Raw genomic sequence first — 23,536 nt, 5'->3', positions numbered from 1 at the left:
GGGTCACGTCCATATGAGCTTGAGGATCCATGCCATTCCTGGAATGTCCATCGTGAAGTGCCCCCAAGTCAGTTTTGCTGTTGTAAAAAAAATTAAAATCATTTGGTACAATTGGGTACTTATCAACACATACTTGAGTACTACAAAGACTACTGCTTTCCTGTTTTCTGATGATCCCCACACTGCTGCTGGGTGCGGTGCCCCATCCATTCTTGAAAAAAAAAAAGATTTAAATCAATAATGAGTGCAACCTATGTTACATGACAAGGGTTAGAGTTATACATTATTTTGGTTAGGCCATCCAGCAGTCATCATCGTCAATCTGTGTGCTTGCTGTTCGCACCTATGTGAGCTAAGATTCAGCGCCTCTTCAGATCTAAATTGTGACCCATGATTACCATCTTCATCGCTGTTAAGTCCTGCTTGAAGAAAAGGCTCTGTTGGGTGCAAGACTGCCGGCTGCCTTGGCATCTTGCATGACCTCCTATTGTGTCCATCCCTTGCCCTGATTCATGCAATTCCAAATAACTGTTACATTTGGGTTAGATGAAACTTCATAAGTAACGCAATACTATAAAAAATCCCTAAAAATCATCAAGCATCCATAACAACTTATACCCCTCATACTTCAATCATCTCAGTCATGGCAATAGATATAACCTGCAGTTGCCGCACATCCTATGCTCCTGCTGTCTGCGTTTTCCCTTTGCTACTGCACCTCTTGCCTGCCTATCAGAAGGTGGGTCAAGGACTCCAAATTTTTTTGACACAGTGGGAGTCATCGATTGAATGGGAAGTTTTTCAGCTCTCAATTGCACTTCTTTCACGTGGACTGTCTCAGTTGTAATCATATCCTCTACGCGTCGGAATCCCTCCAATGTTTTTGCCGCATGAAAGCACAAGTTATTGCATCCAGAAATAAGTTTCGCGTACCTGGCCATCTCAGTCAACCTTATGCTACCATTTGAAGTATCATCCTCTAACATCAAACACTCCTTCGCCTTACGGGTCCATCTCTTTAATATACAATTTTCTGGAATCTTATCCAAGTGTTCAAACAGCATTATTCGAAACATATGACAACATGGTAGGCCCTGGGTTTCCATTTTCAAGCATGAGCATCTCATCTCCCCGGTAAACCTGTTGTATTGAACTCTATACTCAATCTTCAAGTAAGAGTGTTCAAGAAAATGGATACATTGGACCCCATCGTCAATCCCATTATACCTACAGTACATGCCTTGCATTTTCATTTCTTCCCTAACCATTAAAAATGTCTTTCTCGTGTATAATTCAGCTGCATGCCTCTCAAGGGAGTGCATTTTCGTTGCTGGAAGTAAATCTGTGTGCTCTGTTTCACTTCTATTTCTACTCTCCTCATGTCTCAGCCACGCAATGGAAATTTCGAATGATCGAATGTGCTCATACAATTTCAATTTTGGTGTCAAATACATCTTCAATACATGGTTCATTTTTTCACACCTTTGGGTGCTCCGCATCCCAGCAAAGAAACTGCCCCGCAGGTATGCCATTGCCCACAATTCTTTTCTTCGATGCATTTTCTGAACCCAAGCATTGGAGGTCAAGTCGAATTTTTTCACCATCTCTATCCATTTCAACTCGAACTGGTCAGGCGTGCAATTCATGAACATGCATCCTTTAAATGCATCAAGAAATGCCTTGTCCTTAACGTTTGTGTTAGCATTACACTCCAAGTGCCAACTACACAACCTATGTCGGGCGTTAGGCAGCAACTTTTGAATTGCCTTTCTCATTGATTTATCCCCATCAGTTACAACGGAGCATGGTTTCTTGTCATTCATACCCTCTAAAAATGTCGTTATAGCCCATTCATAGGCATCGTCTCCCTCTCCAACCAGTAAAGCACATCCAAAAATGCACGTCGAATAGTGATTGTTCACTCCACAGAAAACCACAAGTGGAAAGTCGTATCCATTTGTATTATACGTGCTATCAAAAACTAACACATCGCCAAAGCACCGGTAGTCATCACGACTACGTGAATCAGCCCAGAATAGCCTAATCAACCGACCTTCGTCATTCAACTGATATTTGAAATAAAAATTCAGGTCACCGTCATTCTTACCTGCCATGTATGCAAGTGCAGCTTCAGCATCACCTCCGGCAATCTCCTCCATCCGCTTGCTATGTAGCTTATTGTAAAGGTCTTTAGGCGTAAATCCTATGTTCCCATACCCACCAGCTTGCAATGCAAACAGCTTAACTATTTGACTTGCACCCACACCAATCCTTCTCAGTGTGTGGGCCTGGGCATAAGCACCATCAGAGACACGACGATGGGATCTCATGAAAGCGACACTCTCAGGGCTTGCAAGTCTATGCGTATGCTCACTTATGTATCCTGACACGACATATTTCTTTATTTTCAAATCATACCTGATCTTTAAACATGCTTTGCAGTTTACCCGAGTCATAGCCTTTGGCTCTCTCTGTCGATCCTGCCGCTCAATATGCTTGTCATCTCTCTTGCCCTCACGGTTGCACAACCAGGCCCTGTATCTTACATAGCCGTCTGGATGTTTTTTCTTGTAACCCCTTCTAATCCCAAACCCGATCGCTTTGCCGTAGTTCAAATAGAAACACTCTGCATCTTTGACAGTTTCAAACTGCATTGTCATCACATCATAGTGGCTCATGTTATGAACAACCTCATACACTTCTTCATCGTTCCCTTCTTTATTGGGTTCTTCTTCCACATCATCTTCTGCCTCTATTCTACTTGGGTTTACATACTCACAATCATCTGATTCCTCGTCCATCTCCTCGTCAAGCTCAACAAGATGCCTTCTGCCAATCTCATCTTCCCAACTTTCCATTCTATTCCTAAACAATTACAATTACAGTGTCATAATTTCGCACCATTTATTCAATAATCTCATTCGTTAAGCTACAAGACAACTCAAACATATATACATAACGTCTGAATTTTTTGTTTTAATCAAAAGTAAAACTAACTGCAACACAAAAAAAGGAATGAAGTACTTTTATAACTTTTACACCTCTTTGCTCTCCGATGTTGGTATTTTACGAATTACCCTTGACTTCAAATGGCAGCCGCCCAAACAATGCCTTTAAAACCCGCCATCATACCACTCATAAGTCTGTTTCCTATGTCTGTATCTTTGTCCATATGTTTTCATTATCCTCACCTGCCATTCACACTAAGTATTGCATTGACTAGCCCATCCTTTGTTGTCCAAAATTTACCCACTCACTTTCTATCTCAATTGCCTTTACCTATTCAACTGATATTTTTTCCTTCTCTTTCATTTATTGCCCTTTTTCACAATTTAAATCATAACATACAATTTTTCCCCTTTATTCGCATGTTCATAACTCCTCTCCACATATGTACCACTACATTAAATTTCTGTCTAATTTAGTTTATGCCCCATTTATTTTCCTCTTCATTATGCAATGAATTTCATTTACATCCCACATTGATTGGCTACACTAATGATTTCTACACACATGCCAACTATAAACAGATGGCCTGCAATTTCCCCCTAATAAAACTGTTTCCCATATCCCGATTTTACTACAAATACGAATTTTTGACACTAACGCTTATTACCCATCTAACATTCCATAGTTATTATACTCCGATCTTGACCGTCATATACAATCATTTTCGCCACGATTGACCTATGCCAATCTCCTTACAATTTCCTATTACAATATCATATTACCTTGCACGCCGTCGACACCAGTGCTAATTCCGTTTCCCACTCTATCTTCTTCGAATCCGTTCTGGACTTAATTCTCCACAGCTCCCCGCCAAGCTGCTAAGCTATTTCTTCCCCTTTTCGCAGCGGCAAAGGTACAGTTTAAGACTTGGAGCCTGGAGATGCATTCAGTTTTTAAATGACTTACTGACAAACATGGCCCGCTACTGTGCATTTTTTATTTCCCGCTAGACGCAAACCTTGCACAAATGTCCCTACCCATTGTCCTCCAAAGCAATTTGTTCGAGTCCAACGGTATTTGTACTTTAGTTTGCAAAACAGTCCTTCGTGCTGATTCATTTGAATTATTTAAATTATCTGTTGCCACCTCAACAGACCACTAAGCATTCACGGGTCCCATGGATGACACCTCCCTCACTCTCTAACCGGAAAGAAACCGATACTATTGTACTTCAAAGACACAGCATCGTCTGGCCCTCCCCATTAATGCTTATGCGGTGGCCAATTCTACACCACATCCTTCCAAACCCTTGCTTTACTCTTCCTGGAGACAGCCGTACACTCTCCACTATATAACCATCCAACATTTACATCACAGACGCCTTTAAGATTGAATCTACCGAGGTCTGTTAGATTGAATCTTACAGAGGAGGTCTGTCAGATCAGTTAATAATATAATTTAGTGCTAGGAAAATACTTTCGCATTCAATTAAAGTGGAAAGGGGAAAATTGCATCCGATCACAACTGCTGGGAGCAAGCACCACAATCTGGGTGAAGATAATAGCCGGCAACCACAACCTATCACAATCCCATTGGAGACACCAAACAGCGACTGCAAATCATTACCAAATCGATGCATAACTTTAACCTTTTTCAACAACAAATCCTAAATGACATGTAAAAATCAAAATGAAAACCAAAATGGATCTCAAATTAATCATATCCCTTGCTTATATCAACGTCTCCAAAATTTTTAATTGGCTTTCAGTGCCTCAAAAATGGACAGCAAACAGGAATGAAGCCAAACATTTAAAACAGTTTTAGAAAATTGTAGTTAAAAACCCAATGATTTGTCCTTTCAAATTGTACAAGTTCCTTTCTCTTTTTTTTTTCAATACATAATAAAAAATAGAATTTTCTCAAGAAAAATAAAATTTGGGAGACGAAGTCGGATGGGGAGAAGGTCTGAGTAATGGTTAGAATCTAATGATTGCCGTCAATAGACAAATAAGTTGGTAATTAAAAGGATTTGGGAGCCGACGGCAGAGATAGAAAGTTTATAGGGTGCAGTGGGAGAGGGAGAGCTGATGGATAGAAACATAGAAAGATAAAAATATGGGAGGAACCGGTAATCCATTTCCTCCCACAATTTTAGCACAACTCTGGGATAAGTCACGGGCCGTTACCATCTTATTTTCCTTTCTTTTTATCTTACCTTTTATTTTATGTTAATATTGGTACTGTTATTTGTGGATTTGGGAATTTGAATATAATGTTTTTTTGGTTTAATTTTATCTTTTAAAAATTTTTAGTGGGCGGAGGATTAAACAAAGTGGATGTTTTTATGCCTAAGCTCAATCTTGGTGATTTAGAGGGAAAATTAACACCCAAGTACGTAACAAGATGTTTGTAGTATAATCTATTCTCAAAGAAGTCATACTACAAGCTAAATAAAAAAAAAAAAAAACATTGTAGTCTTGTAGATGCACTCTCTGAGAATTGAATATGATTGAATATTGTCTATTTAGACAATTTTGTAGTTAAAACTCTCAGCTCTTTTGGCTGTATAATGCTATGAATTTGATTTTCAATGGCTAATGCTCCACAAGAAGCCCAAACAAAAAAAAAAGAAAAAGAAAAAGAAAAAAGCGCTCCGCAAGAAGTTTGATGTGTACCTCATATATCAATTATGAGTGAAAATAGGTTGAGGGGTTAATTACTACCAAAGGAAGAACGGAATAATTACCTAGAGAAAATTATGCATGACTCCAGATTTGTTACTTAGTCATCAACAAGTGGCCAAAAGCTTAATTTCGGTATCACAATTTTTTAAGCTTTACATTTCTGTCGATCATCAGGGACTTGGCTTCTTGACCCTTTCAACAGTTTTTACCTCTGTCAAGTCATCTGGGTATCAAAATGCGGCAAACGCTATGAAATTTTCTCCTTCGGAGTTCCAAGCTGTCACAATGCGGCAAATGCTATGAAATGTTCTCCTTCGGAGTTCCAAGTTATTTTCTTCTTTTTCCCATTGTATCTAGTAGCTGTAGCCCATGGAGGGTTTAAGCCATGGAGGATTTAAGCCTTGTATACAAGTTTTTGGAGCTGACCATGGAGAAGAACGCAAGGCCAAAAGCTCGTTTTTCAACTGTAGCCCATGGAGAGTTTAAGCCTTGTATACAAGCTTTTGGAGCTGACCAATTTGATGGAGAAGAAAGCAAGGCGAAAAGCTCGGTTTTCAACTGGTGGAATTTTGGGGTCTGCGGGGCTGTGTCGGTCATATTACTGATTTTGATCTATATTCAGGATAACCTTAGTTGGGGCCTTGGATTTGGTACTGATTTTGATCTATTTTCGGGATAACCTTGTTGGGGCCTTGGATTTGGGAATCTCTGCCTCGCCATTGGTTTTGCGCTTATCTTTTTCTTGCTTGGCACTTTTACTTACCCATTCTGCTTCAGCAGTGAGGAGATGAGCCCCTTTGAGAGAATTGGCCGGGTGTTTCTGAAAGCAGCTCTTAATTGTAAAACCAATTGTTCAGTAATATCCACTGAAGAGGAGTCTGAGAGCTTTCTGCCTTATCTAAGTTGTCAACAATTCAAGTAAGGAATTATCTTGTCCTGTAATTTATCATGACTACCTGAGATTAAGTTATTGATCTTTAACTTCTCGTAGATACTGCTGACTTCAAAATACGTTGTCTATATGATTTAATGTGTTCTAATAATGTCTTCTGTCTTGAAAGGATTGGCTAAACATAACTCGTTCACGAATTTAAACGATCGTTCGCAAAAATGGACTTAATTGTCATTTCACAAAATTTATGGTTAATATTGTATTCCTAATCCCTAATTCTAGGCTTAGTTTTTTGCAAAAATGGACCTAATTGTTTGCGAATGGCTCGTTTATGTTAAACGAGTCGAGGTTAAGCTCAAAATCGAACTAGAATTTTGCTTATGAGCCGAGCACGAATACAGATCTGGAGCTCAAATATTATCAAACGAACTCGAGATTTGTTTGAGTAGTTTAATAAGCAGAGTTCAAATATGAGATATTCGACTTGGCTCGGTTCGTTTTCAGTTCTATTTATTACTAGATAAGAAATCTTCAAGCCGACTCTTTTCCTTATCGGCAGCAGACTTTGAATCCAACTTTGTTTAGCAAACTTTTATTTTTAGATAGTAACCAATTAGTCTTGGATATTTATTACTTTATTCCTTTTTAGAAGAGGTTTTAGTAGGTAGAATATTATAAAATAAGAGTGATTCCTTTTTAGTAGAGGATTAATTTTGGGGAAAGAGTCTTATATAAAAGGAGAGGTGACAGACATAAGAACATTCTTTTTGGAGGGCCGCTCTCTCTATCTCTTTCACTCTCTTGTGAATCCTATTTTTATATTTTTTTCTATATTTTTCTCTTGTTACTTTCATCTCTAGTTGACAGATAATAAAGGCTTTTGGTTCTACAATGAGATCTAATTTGATTTTTTTATGTTTCATTAGTTCATGGGTATTTATAAATTCTATGTGCTTTCTTGAGATAATTATTTTGCATGATTAAATATCTGGTCAATATTTAATTGTCAGAATAATCTATCAACATCTAAAATATCAATTCCGTAATTTTTAATAGTTTTAGTATTTATGGTTAGTGATATAATTTGATTGTAGTAGAAACTTTCGAATATATGTCATGGAAATATATAATCCAATCTAAATGAATCGAATTTGCGAGTTAGTTGGCTAGAATTGGCTTTTCTAATTCTTAATGATTTTGAAAGATCAAATCCTAATAGCTTGTTTAGGGTTGTCTTTTGATTTAAAAAGTAACTATAGAGCCTGCTGTGATTATTGAGAAAGTAAGGAAAGATTGGTTATTAGAGTTTGTTAACAACTATAACCAATTTATTTATGAATATATGATTTTTATCCTTGCATCAATGATTAGTTAACTAGAAGTTTGTATATTATTAATTTAGTATTATTATATTGTTGCATTTTTATTTACTTTTAATTAAATTATTTAGTTAAATTTCTAAAAATCTCCCCCCTCTCATGTTGCTTGTAGTTTTTGCAAAAAAATAAATTAGCCAATCCCTATGGATATGACCTTACTCGCCATTGCACTCAAAAGTAGATATTAAGAGTAGATATTTTATTTTTGGTGATATTGACTCCCATCAACAAGCACAAAGAATAACTTTTGCCTAATTTTTCTTTTGTATAACAAGAATTAAAACTTAAGTTGTATGTGTTGGGAAAATGGAAAATCCATTGTAGAGTGAATGAGAAAATCGTTCTCATAATGGCACTCTTGATAGAATCCAAGGATAATTATCTATCATTCATGTACCTGAAGATTCATGTACCTAGGATTCATGTACTTAGGAATTAAGTATTTATGTACGTAATTGTTAATACATGAATTTGGAGTTTTCTTATCGAGAATATATGTATGTACGTGAATGTGGTACTTTGATAAATGTGAAGATAATTAAATGAAATTTAACATTTGTTTCCAATGTCTACAATCACCCTTGGCCAGCATCTATAAATAACTCTCTTTTTATTTTGTTTTAAAAAAACAGAGCTCTCTCTCCAATTTATTTTTATTCTTTTGCATCTTCATCTTTTATAGTGTTCCATATTGCTCTAGTTCGAGTTCACCGTGGTGAAGAAGTTTGGTGCTAACATTTTCACCTTCAATTTTTTCGAAGGTAGTGAACAGGTCTTTGTTTGTGCAAACATGTCTTGTTGCTCCAGTGTCAATCCACCATTCTTTCGGATTTGACCCCATCATATTCACTTCAGAAACCACAGTAGTCAGGTTCATGTTTTCCATGTCTCCCTCGATTCTATCAAGCAAGTTCGCTTCATGCTTCTTCTTCTTTGGAAGCTTACATTCAGTGGACTTGTGACCTTTTTTGTCACAGTTGAAGCACTTCCCTTGAAATTTCTGCTTAGAGATTTTCCCTTTTGCCCCAAAATTTCGATTTGGCTTTTTGCCTTTGGAGTTTTGCTCTTGCTTACACTCCACAATATTTGTTTTAGCATCAAAAGAATTTAATGCCTTGTAATCGGAACCCCTGTTGTCTTCTTCAATTCGAAGTCTAACAATAAGGTCCTCCATACTCATCTCTTTGCCCTTGTGCTTGAGATAGTTCTTGAAATCCTTCCACCCAGGAGGTAGCTTTTCAATAACAGCAGCTACTTGAAAGGTTTCACTCAAAATCATGCCTTCAGCTAGAATCTCATGCAAGATAATCTGAATTTCTTGCACTTGACTGATAAGAGTCTTGGAATCCACATTTTTATAGTCTAGAAATTTTCCGACGACAAATTTCTTTGCCCCGGCATCTTCGGTTTTATATTTCTGATCCAAGGATTCCCACAATGCCTTCGCCGTCTTGTGTACTTGATACACGTTATACAGCGAGTCATGCAAGCAGTTCATCATATAATTTCAACAAAGGAAATCGGAGTGCTTCCAAGCATCAATAGCACTGACAGCTTGTGCATCAGTTAAGCCCTCAGGCAGTTTTGGAGCATCCTCACTTAAGAATCTCGAGAGATTCAATGTTGTCAAATAGAACAACATCTTTTGTTGCCATGTCTTGAAGTTCAAACCATGGAACTTCTCAGGTTTCTCACTATGGTTGATAGAAACTATAGGAGTAATCATTCCTTCAGGTCATTTCACAATAGTGCCAGAGGCAGAGGCATCAGAAGTAGAATTGTTGGTTTCTCTTCCTGTATTGTTAGCCATTGAGAATCGAATCTGTTTTAAGACTGTTAGTAAAATTATGCAGGTACAATATAGGAAAGAATAAATATAAACTGAAAATGGGTGGAGATAGAAAATAATAATCCGAGGCTTGTGAGCACAATTTCCTTAAAACAGATTCGCCCCCTACAGGTAGAGTGCTCGAGGTTAAGTAGGCGTCTGTCTCCCAGGATACAACGGATTAAAGGTGAAAATGTTAGCACCAAACTTCTTCATCATAGCGAACTCGAACTAGAGCAATATGGAACACTATATTAGCTCCTAAAAAATATGGAACACTATACAAGAATATCAGACGGCTTGGTCTTGAGCCAAACTCATTATGTGGACAAGATTCTAGAAAAATTCAATAAGAATGATTCTGGAATTGCAAGAACTCCATTAGACAATAGTTTCCATCTATCTAAGAATAGAGGAGAGAGTATTTCTCAAGTAGAATACTCACGAATCATTGGAAGTCTAATGTATTTAATGAGTTGCACTAGACCTGACATTGCATATGCAGTGAGCAAATTGAGCAGATTTACAAACAATACGAGTGCTGATCATTGGAAAGCAATTTCAAGGGTACTTAAATACCTACGGTACACTCGGAACTATGGACTGCATTACAGTAGATGCCCTGCTATTCTAGAAGGGCACGCTGATGCAAATTGGATATCTGATATAAAAGATTCAAAATCTACAAGTGGATATGTGTTCACACTTGCCGGTGGGGCAGTATCCTGGAAGTCTTCTAAACAAACTATTGTAGCTAGGTCTACAATGGAATCTGAATTCATTGCCTTGGATAAATATGGAGAAGAAGCTGAATGGCTACACCATTTCCTTGAGGACATTCCAAAATTGGAAAAACCTGTGCCACCAATATGTATTCATTGTGATAGTCAATCAGCAATTGGAAGAGCACAGAATCACATATATAATGGTAAGTCTAGACGTATACATCGTAGGGACAATACCATTAAACAACTAGTCTCAACAGGAGTTATCTCTATTGATTATGTGAAATCAAAGGATAACATAGCGGATCCGCTAACCAAAGGATTGAATAGAGAGTTGGTTGAAAAAATGGCAAAGGGAATGGGACTAAAGCCCATGGAAGGCTAAGTGTTATAAAGGAAACCCAACCTAACAGACTGGAGATCCCAATATCTAGGTTCAAAGGGACAACCTAATTATAAGGACTTAGCATAGTCATTGTGGGGGAGATATCCCTAGACCCATTCCATAATGAAAAAATGACGCAAAGAAGAATTGAGGATAGCACAATGGTGTGCTTTAATGATTCTTAAGTGCAGTAATTAATTACTAGAGACTTAAGTGAATCACCTGTGTGAGAGTGAAGTGGGGCCGCTTCAAAAGAGAATTGTTTAGGGCTCAATTCTAAAAACTCTTGCTGAACCAGGTTGATGTTCATGGCCAAAACGGACATAACTATGAGAACTGAACAAATGGAGCATGATTCCTGTGTGAAATATATGGTTCATTTACACTGAAAAGTGGGACAGTTCAAAGACATCATGTCTACTGGATTGCTAGTAAAGTAAGTGTATTTCACGAGAGAAAGTTCAAGGGGTAACACCAACCTATCTTATGCAGGTCTTAGTTGTGGAACACTACTGTAGAGTCAAATTCAAAACAATTTTTTCATTCATGTGGGGGATTGTTGGGAAAATGGAAAATCCATTGTAGAGTGAATGAGAAAATCGTTCTCATAATGGCACTCTTGATAGAATCCAAGGATAATTACCTATCATTCATGTACTTAAAGATTCATGTACCTAGGATTCATGTACTTAGGAATTAAGTATTTATGTACGTAATTGTTAATACATGAATTTGGAGTTTTCTTATCGAGAATACATGTATGTACGTGAATGTGGTACTTTGATAAATGTGAAGATAATTAAATGGGATTTAACATTTGTTTCCAATGTCTACAATCACCTTTGGCCAGCATCTATAAATAATTCTCTTTTTATTTTGTTTTAAAAAAATAGAGCTCTCTCTCCAATTTTTTTTATTCTTTTGTATCTTCATCTTTTATAGTGTTTCATATTGCTCTAGTTCGAGTTCGCCATGGTGAAGAAGTTTGGTGCTAACATTTTCACCTTTAATCCGTTGTATCCTGGGAGACAGACGCCTACTTAACCTCGAGCACTCTACCTATAGGGGGCGAATCTGTTTTAAGGAAATTGTGCTCACAAGCCTCAGATTGTTATTTTCTATCTCCACCCATTTTCAGTTTATATTTATTCTTTCCTATATTGTACCAGCCTAATTTTACTAACAGTATGTTATTAGCTTAGGTGATTATTTCGCTCCCTCTAATTATGAAGTTTTGACTCCGTCACTCGTAAGTTTGTAATGACTGCATCGGAGGACATGAATCCCTGCATTTAGCTTATGATGCTTTGACATTTAAAACATAGATGATGTTTTGGCATGTTTGTGAATTTTATATCCATTTTTTGGATAGTACAGTATTTCATTATAAATATTGATATAACTTAAGGTGCAATGAAAATCATAGGAAAAATCAATGTGGAAATAATACCCTGCTTTGTTTTGACTAGGGCAATTATAGCCACAAATGGAACCAAGAGTTTCTCCAACTTTTGCTAATAACTGATGACCTTTATAGAGTATTGCATGCTCTTTTGTATATAACTTATTAAGGTATATTTACTGATGGGATACCTCTATTTTGAAAGCAATTCGAGAGTATGTGACTGTATAATGGTTGCATATTTTCTACGCTTGAAATGAAACTAAGAAAGATAATGGGATTCTTTAACATCCTAAATGAATTAACATAATGTGAAAAAAATTATTTCCAATATATTGGAAAATATTTGGAATCAACAAAAAATAAAATGGAAAAACATGGGCAATCAACTACAGGCAGAAAAACTGCAAGGCAGCCTTCTAATTATAAGCACTTCTGTCATTTCTAGTTACTGGAGTACAAATATTTTTTGAATCCCTGAAGGCCATGTTTGAGCATGTTTGCATTGAACCAGCAGCAAAGACTTTCGGGCATCTCTTATCCTTAACGTAAGTTCATATATCATTTTCAAGAAAGAGGCAAAGATGTTCTTCTGGCCTGCCTGGAAGTGCATGCTTTTTTAATAACGCGGTTGGAATTAACTACTTTCTATATTTTTAAAAACCAGGTCATGACAAATGATCACCTAAACGGTTGATATTTAGGTCATATATCTTTTTTAATCAACTAACACCACCAACTGAATATTAAAAAGACTTAATTTGCAAACGAGATTAGTTGTGCTACCAAATTTCTCTGGATTTACAGCGGGCAGAAGTGCATGAATATTAACTTCTTAACTTCTAGAAACAATTAATAAGGTTTTTTTTTGTTTTTGTTTTAGGTGTGTCCCGCAGGGAGTGGATCCCGCAGACTATTCACCACCCTCAACAACTTGCTGGCAGCAAGGTTCGAACCAGAGACCTGAAACTCCATCTTCAACAACCTCAACCACCAGACCAAGCCCCTGAGGGCACAATTAATAAGGTTTGACTAGGTAATATGGAAAATTACAATGGCGTGGGATAGTACGTTTTATCACAAAGCCTTTCTGAGTTTGGATCAGATTAATGCTCTAATTTATTATTGCATATCCAGCTAAGGCTCTGTTTGGATTGCAATTTTTCAAAACGATTTTTTTGTGGATACATATTTTAATTATTTTTTTTTATTTCACATATATCAAATCGCTATAGTAATTTTTCTATAAAAAATCCAGAAAAATGAAATCCAAACAAAGCTAAGTATATTTAGTCAGAGGATCCAATCTAAAAAGGATAATTAAGATTGAATTTCTGACTGCTTCTCATGCTAACTCTTTTGCATTAAAGACGAATTTCGAAGTATTAGCTGTACTCTGAACATTCAAACAAAGCATATCATTAGAACCTGTTGGAGGATGGTCAACAGAAAAAAATCATTATATCTAGAATTACAAGGGTTTCAAGAATAGCTTCATGACCTTTTCAAACTTTTTACCATCAAAGTACGTAAAAGTTCAATCAAGAAATTAACACTGATAGGAGACCGTTCCAATTGGTAAATACCTTTCTTGCTCTTTCTTTCTCTTTTTTTTTTCTTGTAGGAGCAGGAAAGGAAAAACTGATATTGAATACTTAGAATATTGGCCATAAGAAGATATAGGCTTATAAATTTGGAGCAACATGCTCTCATACAATACAAGTCGAGTGGCAACAAATCCAGACATTCCATGCTTGTTAGATCGTACACTATCTGCCCAAACCAATTTCATTAAAAGAAACTAAAGTGCCCAATGAAAGTCGAAACATTTTCCAGTAAAGCGCTAGCAATGGAGAAATGATCGGATTGGTTGGTGCATGACATTGAGAAAAGAAAAAGGTTAAATTACATATAACCCTCCAGTGGTTTCGTCCATTGCCACATGAGCTCTTTAATGTTTTAAAATATCCACTTCACTCCCCTATAATTTTGTGTAAAGCGGGATTTGATAGAAAATAACCTATATAACGTTGTTAGTTAAAATACTATTAGTACCCTTACTTAAATGCTAAATTAATCAACGGCGTAACCGGCTTGTATAAAAGTATAAGGAGATTACGTGGATAAATGTAAAAATCATAGGAGGGTAAAATGGATACTTATACAAATCATAAGGGAGTTACGTGGATATTACGATTTTATCACATGCATTTTTAAAGCACGTTTGATACAAATGCCATAACTAATTGTGTATTCCATCCATTTTTCACTTTATATAAAGTCACAGGGGGTTATGTGGTTATTTTAATACCTTTGAGGGGTCATCTAGTTTTAGGTAAAATCATAGGGGGTAATAAATAATTTATCCAAAGAAAAAAGATTCAAGAAAGAGGCAAAAAAAAAAAAAATAGAGTTCAGATAAGAGACTTAGGCAGCTAAATGCATGTGCCTAGTTGTTGGGGAAAGTTCGCTCTTGCTGACTAACTTGCAATTTTAAAAAGTCACCAACCTAACCTGATGGCCTAGTTGTCAAGGAATCTGATTTTCTTAATGTAATAGTGAAAAACTTGGTGACTTAGTCAATTGAAACATGCCTATATATATATACCTTCAATCTTTGCCCAAATCCCTCAAACCATCAACCAAAGAGTTAGTGTAAGAAATACTAGATCTCATCCACAACTACCATGGGAACTCCATTCCTGATAACCATAGCCACAATGGCACTACTTTCATCCCTTGCTATCGCTTCTGATCCTAGCCCTTTGCAGGATTTTTGTGTTGCAATCAATGATCCCAAAAATGCTGGTAATTCCTTATACCTATCAGAACATGCTGCAAAACATTTTTCTTTTTCTAAGCACAATTTTCGTATCCTATCATGTTTGCTTTAACCTGTGAGTTCTCTCTTCATTATTATTATTATTATTTTCACAACATCGTGCATGACACCTAATAAGACATGCAAAATTCAATGTGGGTTTGTTTAGTCTCATTATTACATTATTAACAGCTAGTTTTTTTAATGCAGTGTTTGTGAACGGAAAGATTTGTAAGGACCCAAAGGTCGTGAACGCCAATGATTTCTTCTTTCAGGGACTGAACGTACCTCGAAATACAGCAAATCGACAAGGTTCTAATGTTACTGCTGTGAACGTCAACAATCTAGCTGGGCTCAACACTTTGGGAGTTTCCCTAGCTCGTCTCGATTTCGCTCCTTATGGCCTAAACCCACCCCATACTCATCCTCGTGCAACCGAGGTCCTATTCGTGTTAGAGGGCACTCTTAATGTTGGGTTTGTCACTTCAAATCCACCAAATAACATGAAAAATCAACTCTTTACGAAAACGTTGAATCCAGGAGATGTTTTCGTGTTCCCTGAAGGTCTGATTCACTTCCAATTTAATGTTGCGAAGACGAATGCTGTTGCATTTGCTGGTTTTGGCAGCCAAAATCCAGGAGTCATTACTATTGCAAATGCAGTCTTTGGATCAGATCCTCTCATTTCTGCAGATGTTCTCGCCAAGGCATTCCAAGTCGACAAGAAAGTCATTGACTTACTTGAGGCACAGTTTTTGAAATGATCCATGGATTTGTTCTAAATTTCTACTAGCATGACTCTTGTGCTATATATGCACAGGGCATTGTAATGATTGATTTGTAATACTACTTTATTAAATGTATGAGAATAAAGTGATATTTTGTTAATTACTTAATCTGTCCTTTTAGATCAAGTAATTTTTGCATATACAAGTCAACAAGGAAGAAAAAAGGAGTTATGTTGAATTACCAAACGTCACGTGGCTTGTCCAAGCTCAAAATAAAATGGTTAGTACACAAATTGAAGGTGACAGCGTCAGAAAATAATGACCTTGCTGAGTTTTATTGATTAGACTTCATTCCAACGTTGTCGAGTAGAGGACTGAATTATTAAAATTTGAGAAACGTAAATTAATTGGCATCAAATAACTCGCTACAAAATTCTCTTAGAAGAGTTAGCTTAACACCAAAGTTATCTCTTCTGTTTGCTAAACAAAAAAATTTGCACCGGGTTAATGTTCTTTTATGGATATAACAAATAAAATGGCTGAACAAAAACAAAGAATTCGACCGCGATCCTAATGTGCCAAAATACAAAAATGTGCCAAAACAAAAAATTGAAACTTTTTGAATGCTACTAAGAATTCGACCGCGATCCTAATGGATCCATTTATGGATCCAGTTTGACAGATTTCGACAAAATTTTCACAATTCTCTGGATTGAATCCGGACATTAAATCCATTTCAGTTTCCATAGAATCCAACCCCGGATTCTCAATTTTGAAAAATCTTCAGCATGTTCTTAGGCAAGGCAGAACTAAGGGCAGGGAGGGGCCACCATCTCATAAATTCTAGAAATTCATGTTTTGTCTTCTATAAAAGTTTAAGAATTTTTAAAATATTCTATATATATTTAGCCATTTGCTCCCAAGTTTCTAGAAAATCATGCTTTTTCTTTTAAAAGTTTGAGAATTTCAAAATTACCTATATGCATTAAGCTATTTGTCCCTCGAAACTTTTCAAAAATTTTTATATTGACTCCAAAGTTTATATGTGTATGCATTTCACACCCTCAAATTAAATTTTCTAATTCTGCTACTATTATCAGCAAAAATTTGATCAGGATCTAACATGTCAAATATATTTTTTTTATACTCCTAAAGGAAGTGTATAAAAACGGGAATATTGTTTGTACTTCTTTAAACAAGGAACCACATTGTTTGCGGTGTATATGTGATGAATAGCATAATTTACTGCATTAATCCAAAAGAAAATTTGTGTGGTACATCTTTAAGCCTTTATATCACAGGCCATGTACATCACGATCAAATCATAAAGGACTTTTGCATAGATATAACTATCTAGAATATCTGCAACATGAGAAGTAAGCTTGATCAGTGGCCTAAACGTGGGGCTTCAACAGTGGCGGAGCCCGAAATAATTGTTAGTGGGAGCAAAAATAATATCAAAATTTCTTCCTTATCTTTCCTAAAAGTAGTACATAACAACAATATTCACATAAACTATATTACATCTATTTAGTGGGGATCTTGTATATTCACATGGAAGTCTTTTATTGGTTTTTGGAGCAACAATTGGACATGCCAAGTAGTCGCTTTGAACAGATATAAAAATTTCTATTCAATGAGTAATATAACACAAAATTACATAATAATACAATAATTTTCCTTAAAAAATATATGAAAAACCTTTTAAAGTAACCACAGAGCTATAGTTTTCTAAGGCACAAGGATATAAAACTTCTTGTTTTATTAAAAAGTCACCTCCACTTTCTTGAAAAAAAAAATTAGGTTTACTTTATTTTTACTAAGCAACACAATTACTCTATATTTTTACTTTTACTGAAAAATTCACAAAATTCATTTTGTTTATGTAGAAGGCCATTGTTTTGAATTTTGCAACGTTTCATTTTCATTAAGTTACAAAACTAATTATATATATACACAGAAAGAGAAAGAGAGAGAGAATTGAGCAAGGAGGAAGAATCTTTTTTTTTTTTTAGTGCGTTGGAGGGCTTAAGGCCCACTAACTTTTTACAAACTTTGGGATAGCAACCCCTATAATATTTTCAAGTAAAAGACTCCTCATACTATCTGGTGGTTCTTGCACAATTGTCAATCCCATGTCCTGTTCCATATTGCGCTTAGGTAAACAATCAGCTACTCTATTTCCTTCTCTCCTTGTATGGATTATCTTGCACTCCCAATCTCTTTTCACCCAGTCTAGAATCATCTTCACCAAGTTTGCATACGGTCCCTCTCTATTCTTCTCCTTTATCAGCATAATACTGGTTAGTGAATCTATTTCTACCTCAATCTTCCTGATGCCTTCCTCCCATGCAAGTTCCAAACCCCGGATTATGCCCCATAGCTCAGCAGTGACATTGCTAATTATTCCTAAGTTTGTGCAAAATCCCCTTTTCCAGATTCCCATTTCATCCCTAATTACTCCTCCTACCCCAACTTTCCCAGAATCTTTCATTCAGTTATCCTATACAATTTCTGTTATATCTCTTGCCTTTAATACGTAGCCATTAGTATTCTGACCTGTGCTAGGCACAGATTTATATTTCAATTCAAAACAATACTTATATATTATTGTATAGGATAAAGTATATGAAAAGACAAAAAAAATTCAAAGAAGTGTTTACTTAACATGTTAAAAAAGGTTTATTTCGTAAATACAAAATGAACTTTCTTAATTTTAATATTTTAAATAAGTTGAAACCAAATTTTGTTAACCTATTGTTTGTCAATATATGATAACAATTTGAATGAAATAATTTAACATATAACAATTTATATGACAGAGCAATTATAAACTTATTCATTAATATATCATGTTATACCTATATATCAAAATTTTTAACATTAAAAATATAAAGTACAACTAATTCATTTTCCTCAATTTTAGAAAATTATTTCTCCTATCTTTTACCTGCTAACTGGCTATCTGCTACCTTCTATGACTTTCAGACTTCTTATCACGGTGCCATTTTTCTTGTCATATCCCCATAATCCCATCCTTTCTTGTCCCCTCTCTTCGTCCAATCTTGTAATAGTTCACCTTCCTTTTTCGACTTTTTCCACCACTGTTTAACTCCTTGTTATTGTCTTTCCCTCACCTATAGCTAGCATCATTGCCTCCCTACCCCCCCAATTTTCTATTATTTTCCTTTCACCATTCTCCCAAACCCTTTAAATCCATAATTTGTTTTTTTAGGCTAGTAATATTTTTTTTATTCAGTGATTTCATAATTTAGGATTCACAAATGGTACCATTATTGATATTTTTAATCCAAGACCAACGAATATTATTTTCTTTTTGTTTTCTATATAATTTGACCCTTTAGTTAGAATTACTAAGTTGAAGGGTAAAATATTGTTATTTACTTTTTTACTTTTAGTAGGTTTGGTAATTTTTCCTCTTTATTTACCGTCACATTAATATATTTCAAATCAAATCCTACATAAGTGGGCCACTTCTTACTTTTAAATTCAAAAAACATGAAAGGATATATAACAATTTAAAAAATTCAAAATTCTATAAAAAAAAAAGGAGTTATAAGCATTCTGATTTAATCATTCTGAAAACCCTTCTTGCAATACATATAGATATATAGATTATTTGTAAAAATAACTGCCACTTAAGTAAACGACCTAGTCTAGGGCTTGTAATCACTCTTATTACAAACGGCAAGTTACTTTATGTAATATGACAATTATAATAATTTTAAGTTCCTGGCATTCCCTTGTCCTTAAAACACAGCTTCTTCTCAAGCTTGAAAAGTAGGAAATTGATGGATGATAAAACTCTTATCTTCCTATGAAACTTTATCTTCCTCCTTGATGGTTCCATTTTTTTTTGTCGCAATGGTAACATTCTTATAATCTAATCTATCCTAATCTGGGGGATAGGGAGCTGATAAGAATAGAAACTCCATCTGAGAAAGCCATTGAAAATAGCCACATATAGTGGCAATTTGGTGGGAGACAAGGGTTGAACCCTTGCCGACCTCCCAACACCACCAAAACTTAAGTGTTTGGCAGTGACCACCAGGTGTCACAATCTATTTTTGAAAAATAAAATAAGTGATTAGAAAAATATGGTTTTTTGATTAATTTTTATTTCAAAGTTGGTTTTTGATTTCAGAGGATAAATAAAGAAAAAAGGGCCTAAATAGGACTTAAAATATGTGACGGTTTTAGCCTAAAATAAGTCTATAAAGAGTTTTAAGAAAAAAATAGGAGTCACCACTTGGTATTGAGTTAAGGTATACCAATTCACCCAAAATGTGTTTTTTTTTTTAAATAAAAAATAAATAAAACCTTTTTTAGACGACTCCAGGTCTTCGAAAAACAAGAAAAAAGAGTTCGGGAATCACAGTTGAAGAAAAGGAAGGCAAAGACTTAATCAAAGGCACCCTCTTTCAACCTAACCAAAGCTAGCTGCGAGATTTAGTCGAAAATTTTTTTAGTCTAACCTATAAAACTTATCAAATTTAGATGTTTCTACATGGATGCAAATCTACACCTAATGGATATCGAGATGGTCGAAATATTTCTTCAAAATTTAATTGGTGCAAATCACATTAATTGTGATGCCCAAAAATGATTCTTAGAAGAGGTCACGAATATGCAAAAATGGGACTCGAAGAAAAGAAGAATTATAATATGTGACCTAAAGGAGTGAAATGCAACATAACAGGTACGGGGGACTAAGATTCGTGACTCTATTTTCCTTTTTATAGAGGGGATGAGAGCGTGCTAAGGCTAAAAGCCACACTCGTTCCTTTCCCATACTGGAAGGATGACTCTCCTAATTTAATCAAGTAAATGAACTAGCCTATTTCTAATTTCCTGAACGGAATACAAGTCTAAATGTCATGTTTCATGCACAAAGGGATAAGGGAGATAATATATAGAGGAAATATTATGTAAGATGAGAAAGTATCCTAAAAATGAAAAATATGTATGAAATGCGATGAATGTCATGCAAAAAATGTGATTTTATAGCGAGACGGCCTAAAGGGTCTAACATTGAATTAGCCCATTTTTACAAGTCTTTACTAGCATTGGACTAGTGAGAAATCGGAGAGAAAGGCCACAACTAGCGTTGGACTAGTGTGATGACGTCATACATTTATTATAACTAAATAAATCATATAAAGCATAATTAAAACAAATAAACTCTTTTTTTTTTTTATTGCTATCAAAATACTGGATGATAATAAATTTAGCACATTTAAAACAAATAAACTCATAATGCACATAGAACACATAACACATAAGCATAATTTCTATATGCAAAACCCTAATGAAAGCAAATAAACAAGTAAACACACAAGAATGCAAGCACACAAGCAAATAAATGCAAATAAAAATCGAATTATTACATTCGAGGCCCTAACTACAATCTAAGAGGGAAACTTTAAAAATAATAACCTAACTATTACATTTATCCAACTAAATATATTTTTAGCAAAAATTAAAGCCTATCTATTACATATGCTAGTTAAATTCATGTCTTTAGTACCTATCTATTATAATTTGGCATTTTAATGACTCTCAGATAATCATCAAAATTGAATAAAATAAATGAAACTTAAAATGAATAAAAATGAATAATTAAAAGAAAAAGCACTCAAAACATGCAATTACATATAAAAAACACATTGGAGCCCATAAAAGAATTTAAAATAATAAAAGAGATTACCTCCCTTGAAGTTGTGGTTAAATGGGGTGAAATTTGCCCTACGTATACTCCAAAATCAATAAAATGATCAAGGCACCAATTTAATTATAAAGAAATGGAAATAATCATGAAATCTACCAATTAAATCACTTAAATGAAGTATAATTAACAATTAAAGAAGAAAAGTAACTTATATTTAAGAAATCAAAACTATTAGGGACCTAATTGCAAAAATTAAGAAAGTTTTTTAGGTCAAATTATAATTTTAACAAATATTAGGGGTCAAGATTAAAGAAAAATAAAATTTAGAGACCAAAATGCATATAAATTAGGGACCTGATTGAAAGAAAACTCAAGGTTTAGGGCGATAATGTAGTTACACAAAAGTTTAGGGACTTATCTGCAAACATATTTTCATGTTTCTTGACAAATCAGGCCACGAGCCATTTTCCTTATTTCTTTGGGCCAGAATTCTCTAAGCCCAGTAGAAAGTCCAAGAAAACAATTAGGCCTTTTTTTTTTTTTGTCAGTAACGATACATTTGTATAACCTACTCTATCCTAATCTAGGGGGGAGGGGGAGCCTAAGGAGGCTGAGATAGGGGCTAGTGGGTATACAGAACCAACTAGACCAAGCGAGTACTATGGCACAACCCTTAGATTTTTTTCGCTGCAGGTGAGGTTTGAACCCTCAACCTACAGCCCAAGGAGTGACTTAAGTCCCTCCCTGGTGGCTACTGAGCCATTGGCCCAGTGGTCAAGAAAACAAGTAGGCCAACCCATCTTTTTTTACCAATCAAGCTCAACCGAAAAAGTGTGGGTTTTGTCGTCCCAAACCCATGTCAAAACCAGAAAAACAAACTAAAACACCCTTGCCAAACCCAATTAGACTAACCCTAAACCCAAAAATTCTCTTTCTTACAAAACCCAACCAAAATATTAAATCAACAAAAATCATTAAGGTTTATTTATCCCCTAAAATCCAAAATTAATCGGTCCAAAAACATGTTTAAAATATGCAAAAGATGATTAAAATTTAAAAGGGGACAAAATGGATCATTTGCAGAAGTTTTTGAGCCATAGTGAAATTATGTAAAAATCATGGAGTCTAAGTACAATTTTCTGAAAACTCCATGCATCTAGTTCGAAGCTTGAAGGGGAGTTGCAGACCCAGCAACTCTCTATGAACACATGAGAATGATTACCGCAAAACTCATATTATCTTCCAACCACACAAGTATTTATGCAACCCAACTACAAATCCACAATCCAAATGGACTATTTAAACAATCTTATGTGATATAAATCCAACTTAACATGATGCAACATGGATAAGAAAGCCAGCAAGAAAGAACAAGCAAAAGCAACGAGAATCTCATGAATTTGGCGAGGATTTGAGCAAATATGACAGAAAAGGGATGAAGGAAGTTACCTTTTAGCGCTTTAAAGAGCCAAAATAACGTGGGAAATCACAAGCAAATGAACCCAGATGTTGGACGATGAAAAACTAGCTTTGTTGCAGAAGTTCAAGAATTCCGACTGCAGCGAGTTTGAGGCTGAATACGATGGACTTCCAGTGATTGTTTCCACAAGGTTTATGAACAAAAGTTTCTCTATTAACTTCAAAGAGTGTGCAAAAATCAACAAAATGCCTAAATGACTAGAATCGTGATCGGAATTTGATCGGAAATAGGGCTGAACACTCAACCCTGGCTCCAAAAATTTTCTGCTCTTTTTTCCTCTTTTCTCCCTGTGCTCTCTCTCTTTTTCTCTCATTCCGCCGCCTCCCTCTCTTCCTCTCTCTCTAATGCACCTTTTTTTCCATTTATATGAGATAAGGGTTGCCAAACCCTCATCTCAATGGATCCTATGAAACCCATTTTTTGTGACACTTTGAGAGCCATTAGATAGTTTGATTCTAGATCTTTCTTGATGTTTCTGGTTGTGGTTACGTATCTCTGTACCGAGGGGCTTGAATGAAAAGAAAAAATGCAAAAAAAAAAAAATTGAGTGGAAATGTGATCAAATGGCAGTTGC

At 35.4% G+C, this 23,536-nt stretch overlaps 1 protein-coding gene and 1 pseudogene across 1 annotated transcript; both read left to right on the top strand.

The window, feature by feature from the left end:
• The window catches only part of LOC113748871, a 136,040-nt pseudogene that overhangs the window by 96,247 nt on the left and 16,257 nt on the right, over window positions 1–23,536 (top strand).
• On the top strand, window positions 14,894–15,928 carry LOC113748874 (putative germin-like protein 2-1). The gene is made up of 2 exons (XM_027292456.1): window positions 14,894–15,052; window positions 15,276–15,928. The coding sequence occupies exons 1-2, from the start codon at window positions 14,932–14,934 to the stop codon at window positions 15,827–15,829; spliced, it is 675 nt and encodes a 224-aa protein (XP_027148257.1). The 5' UTR covers window positions 14,894–14,931; the 3' UTR covers window positions 15,830–15,928.

This window comes from Coffea eugenioides, chromosome 10, assembly GCF_003713205.1.
Source record: "Coffea eugenioides isolate CCC68of chromosome 10, Ceug_1.0, whole genome shotgun sequence".
Classification (NCBI taxonomy): Eukaryota; Viridiplantae; Streptophyta; class Magnoliopsida; order Gentianales; family Rubiaceae; genus Coffea; species Coffea eugenioides.
The sequence above is the reverse complement of the archived record's forward strand: the minus strand, read 5'-3'. Positions and strand labels throughout refer to the sequence as shown.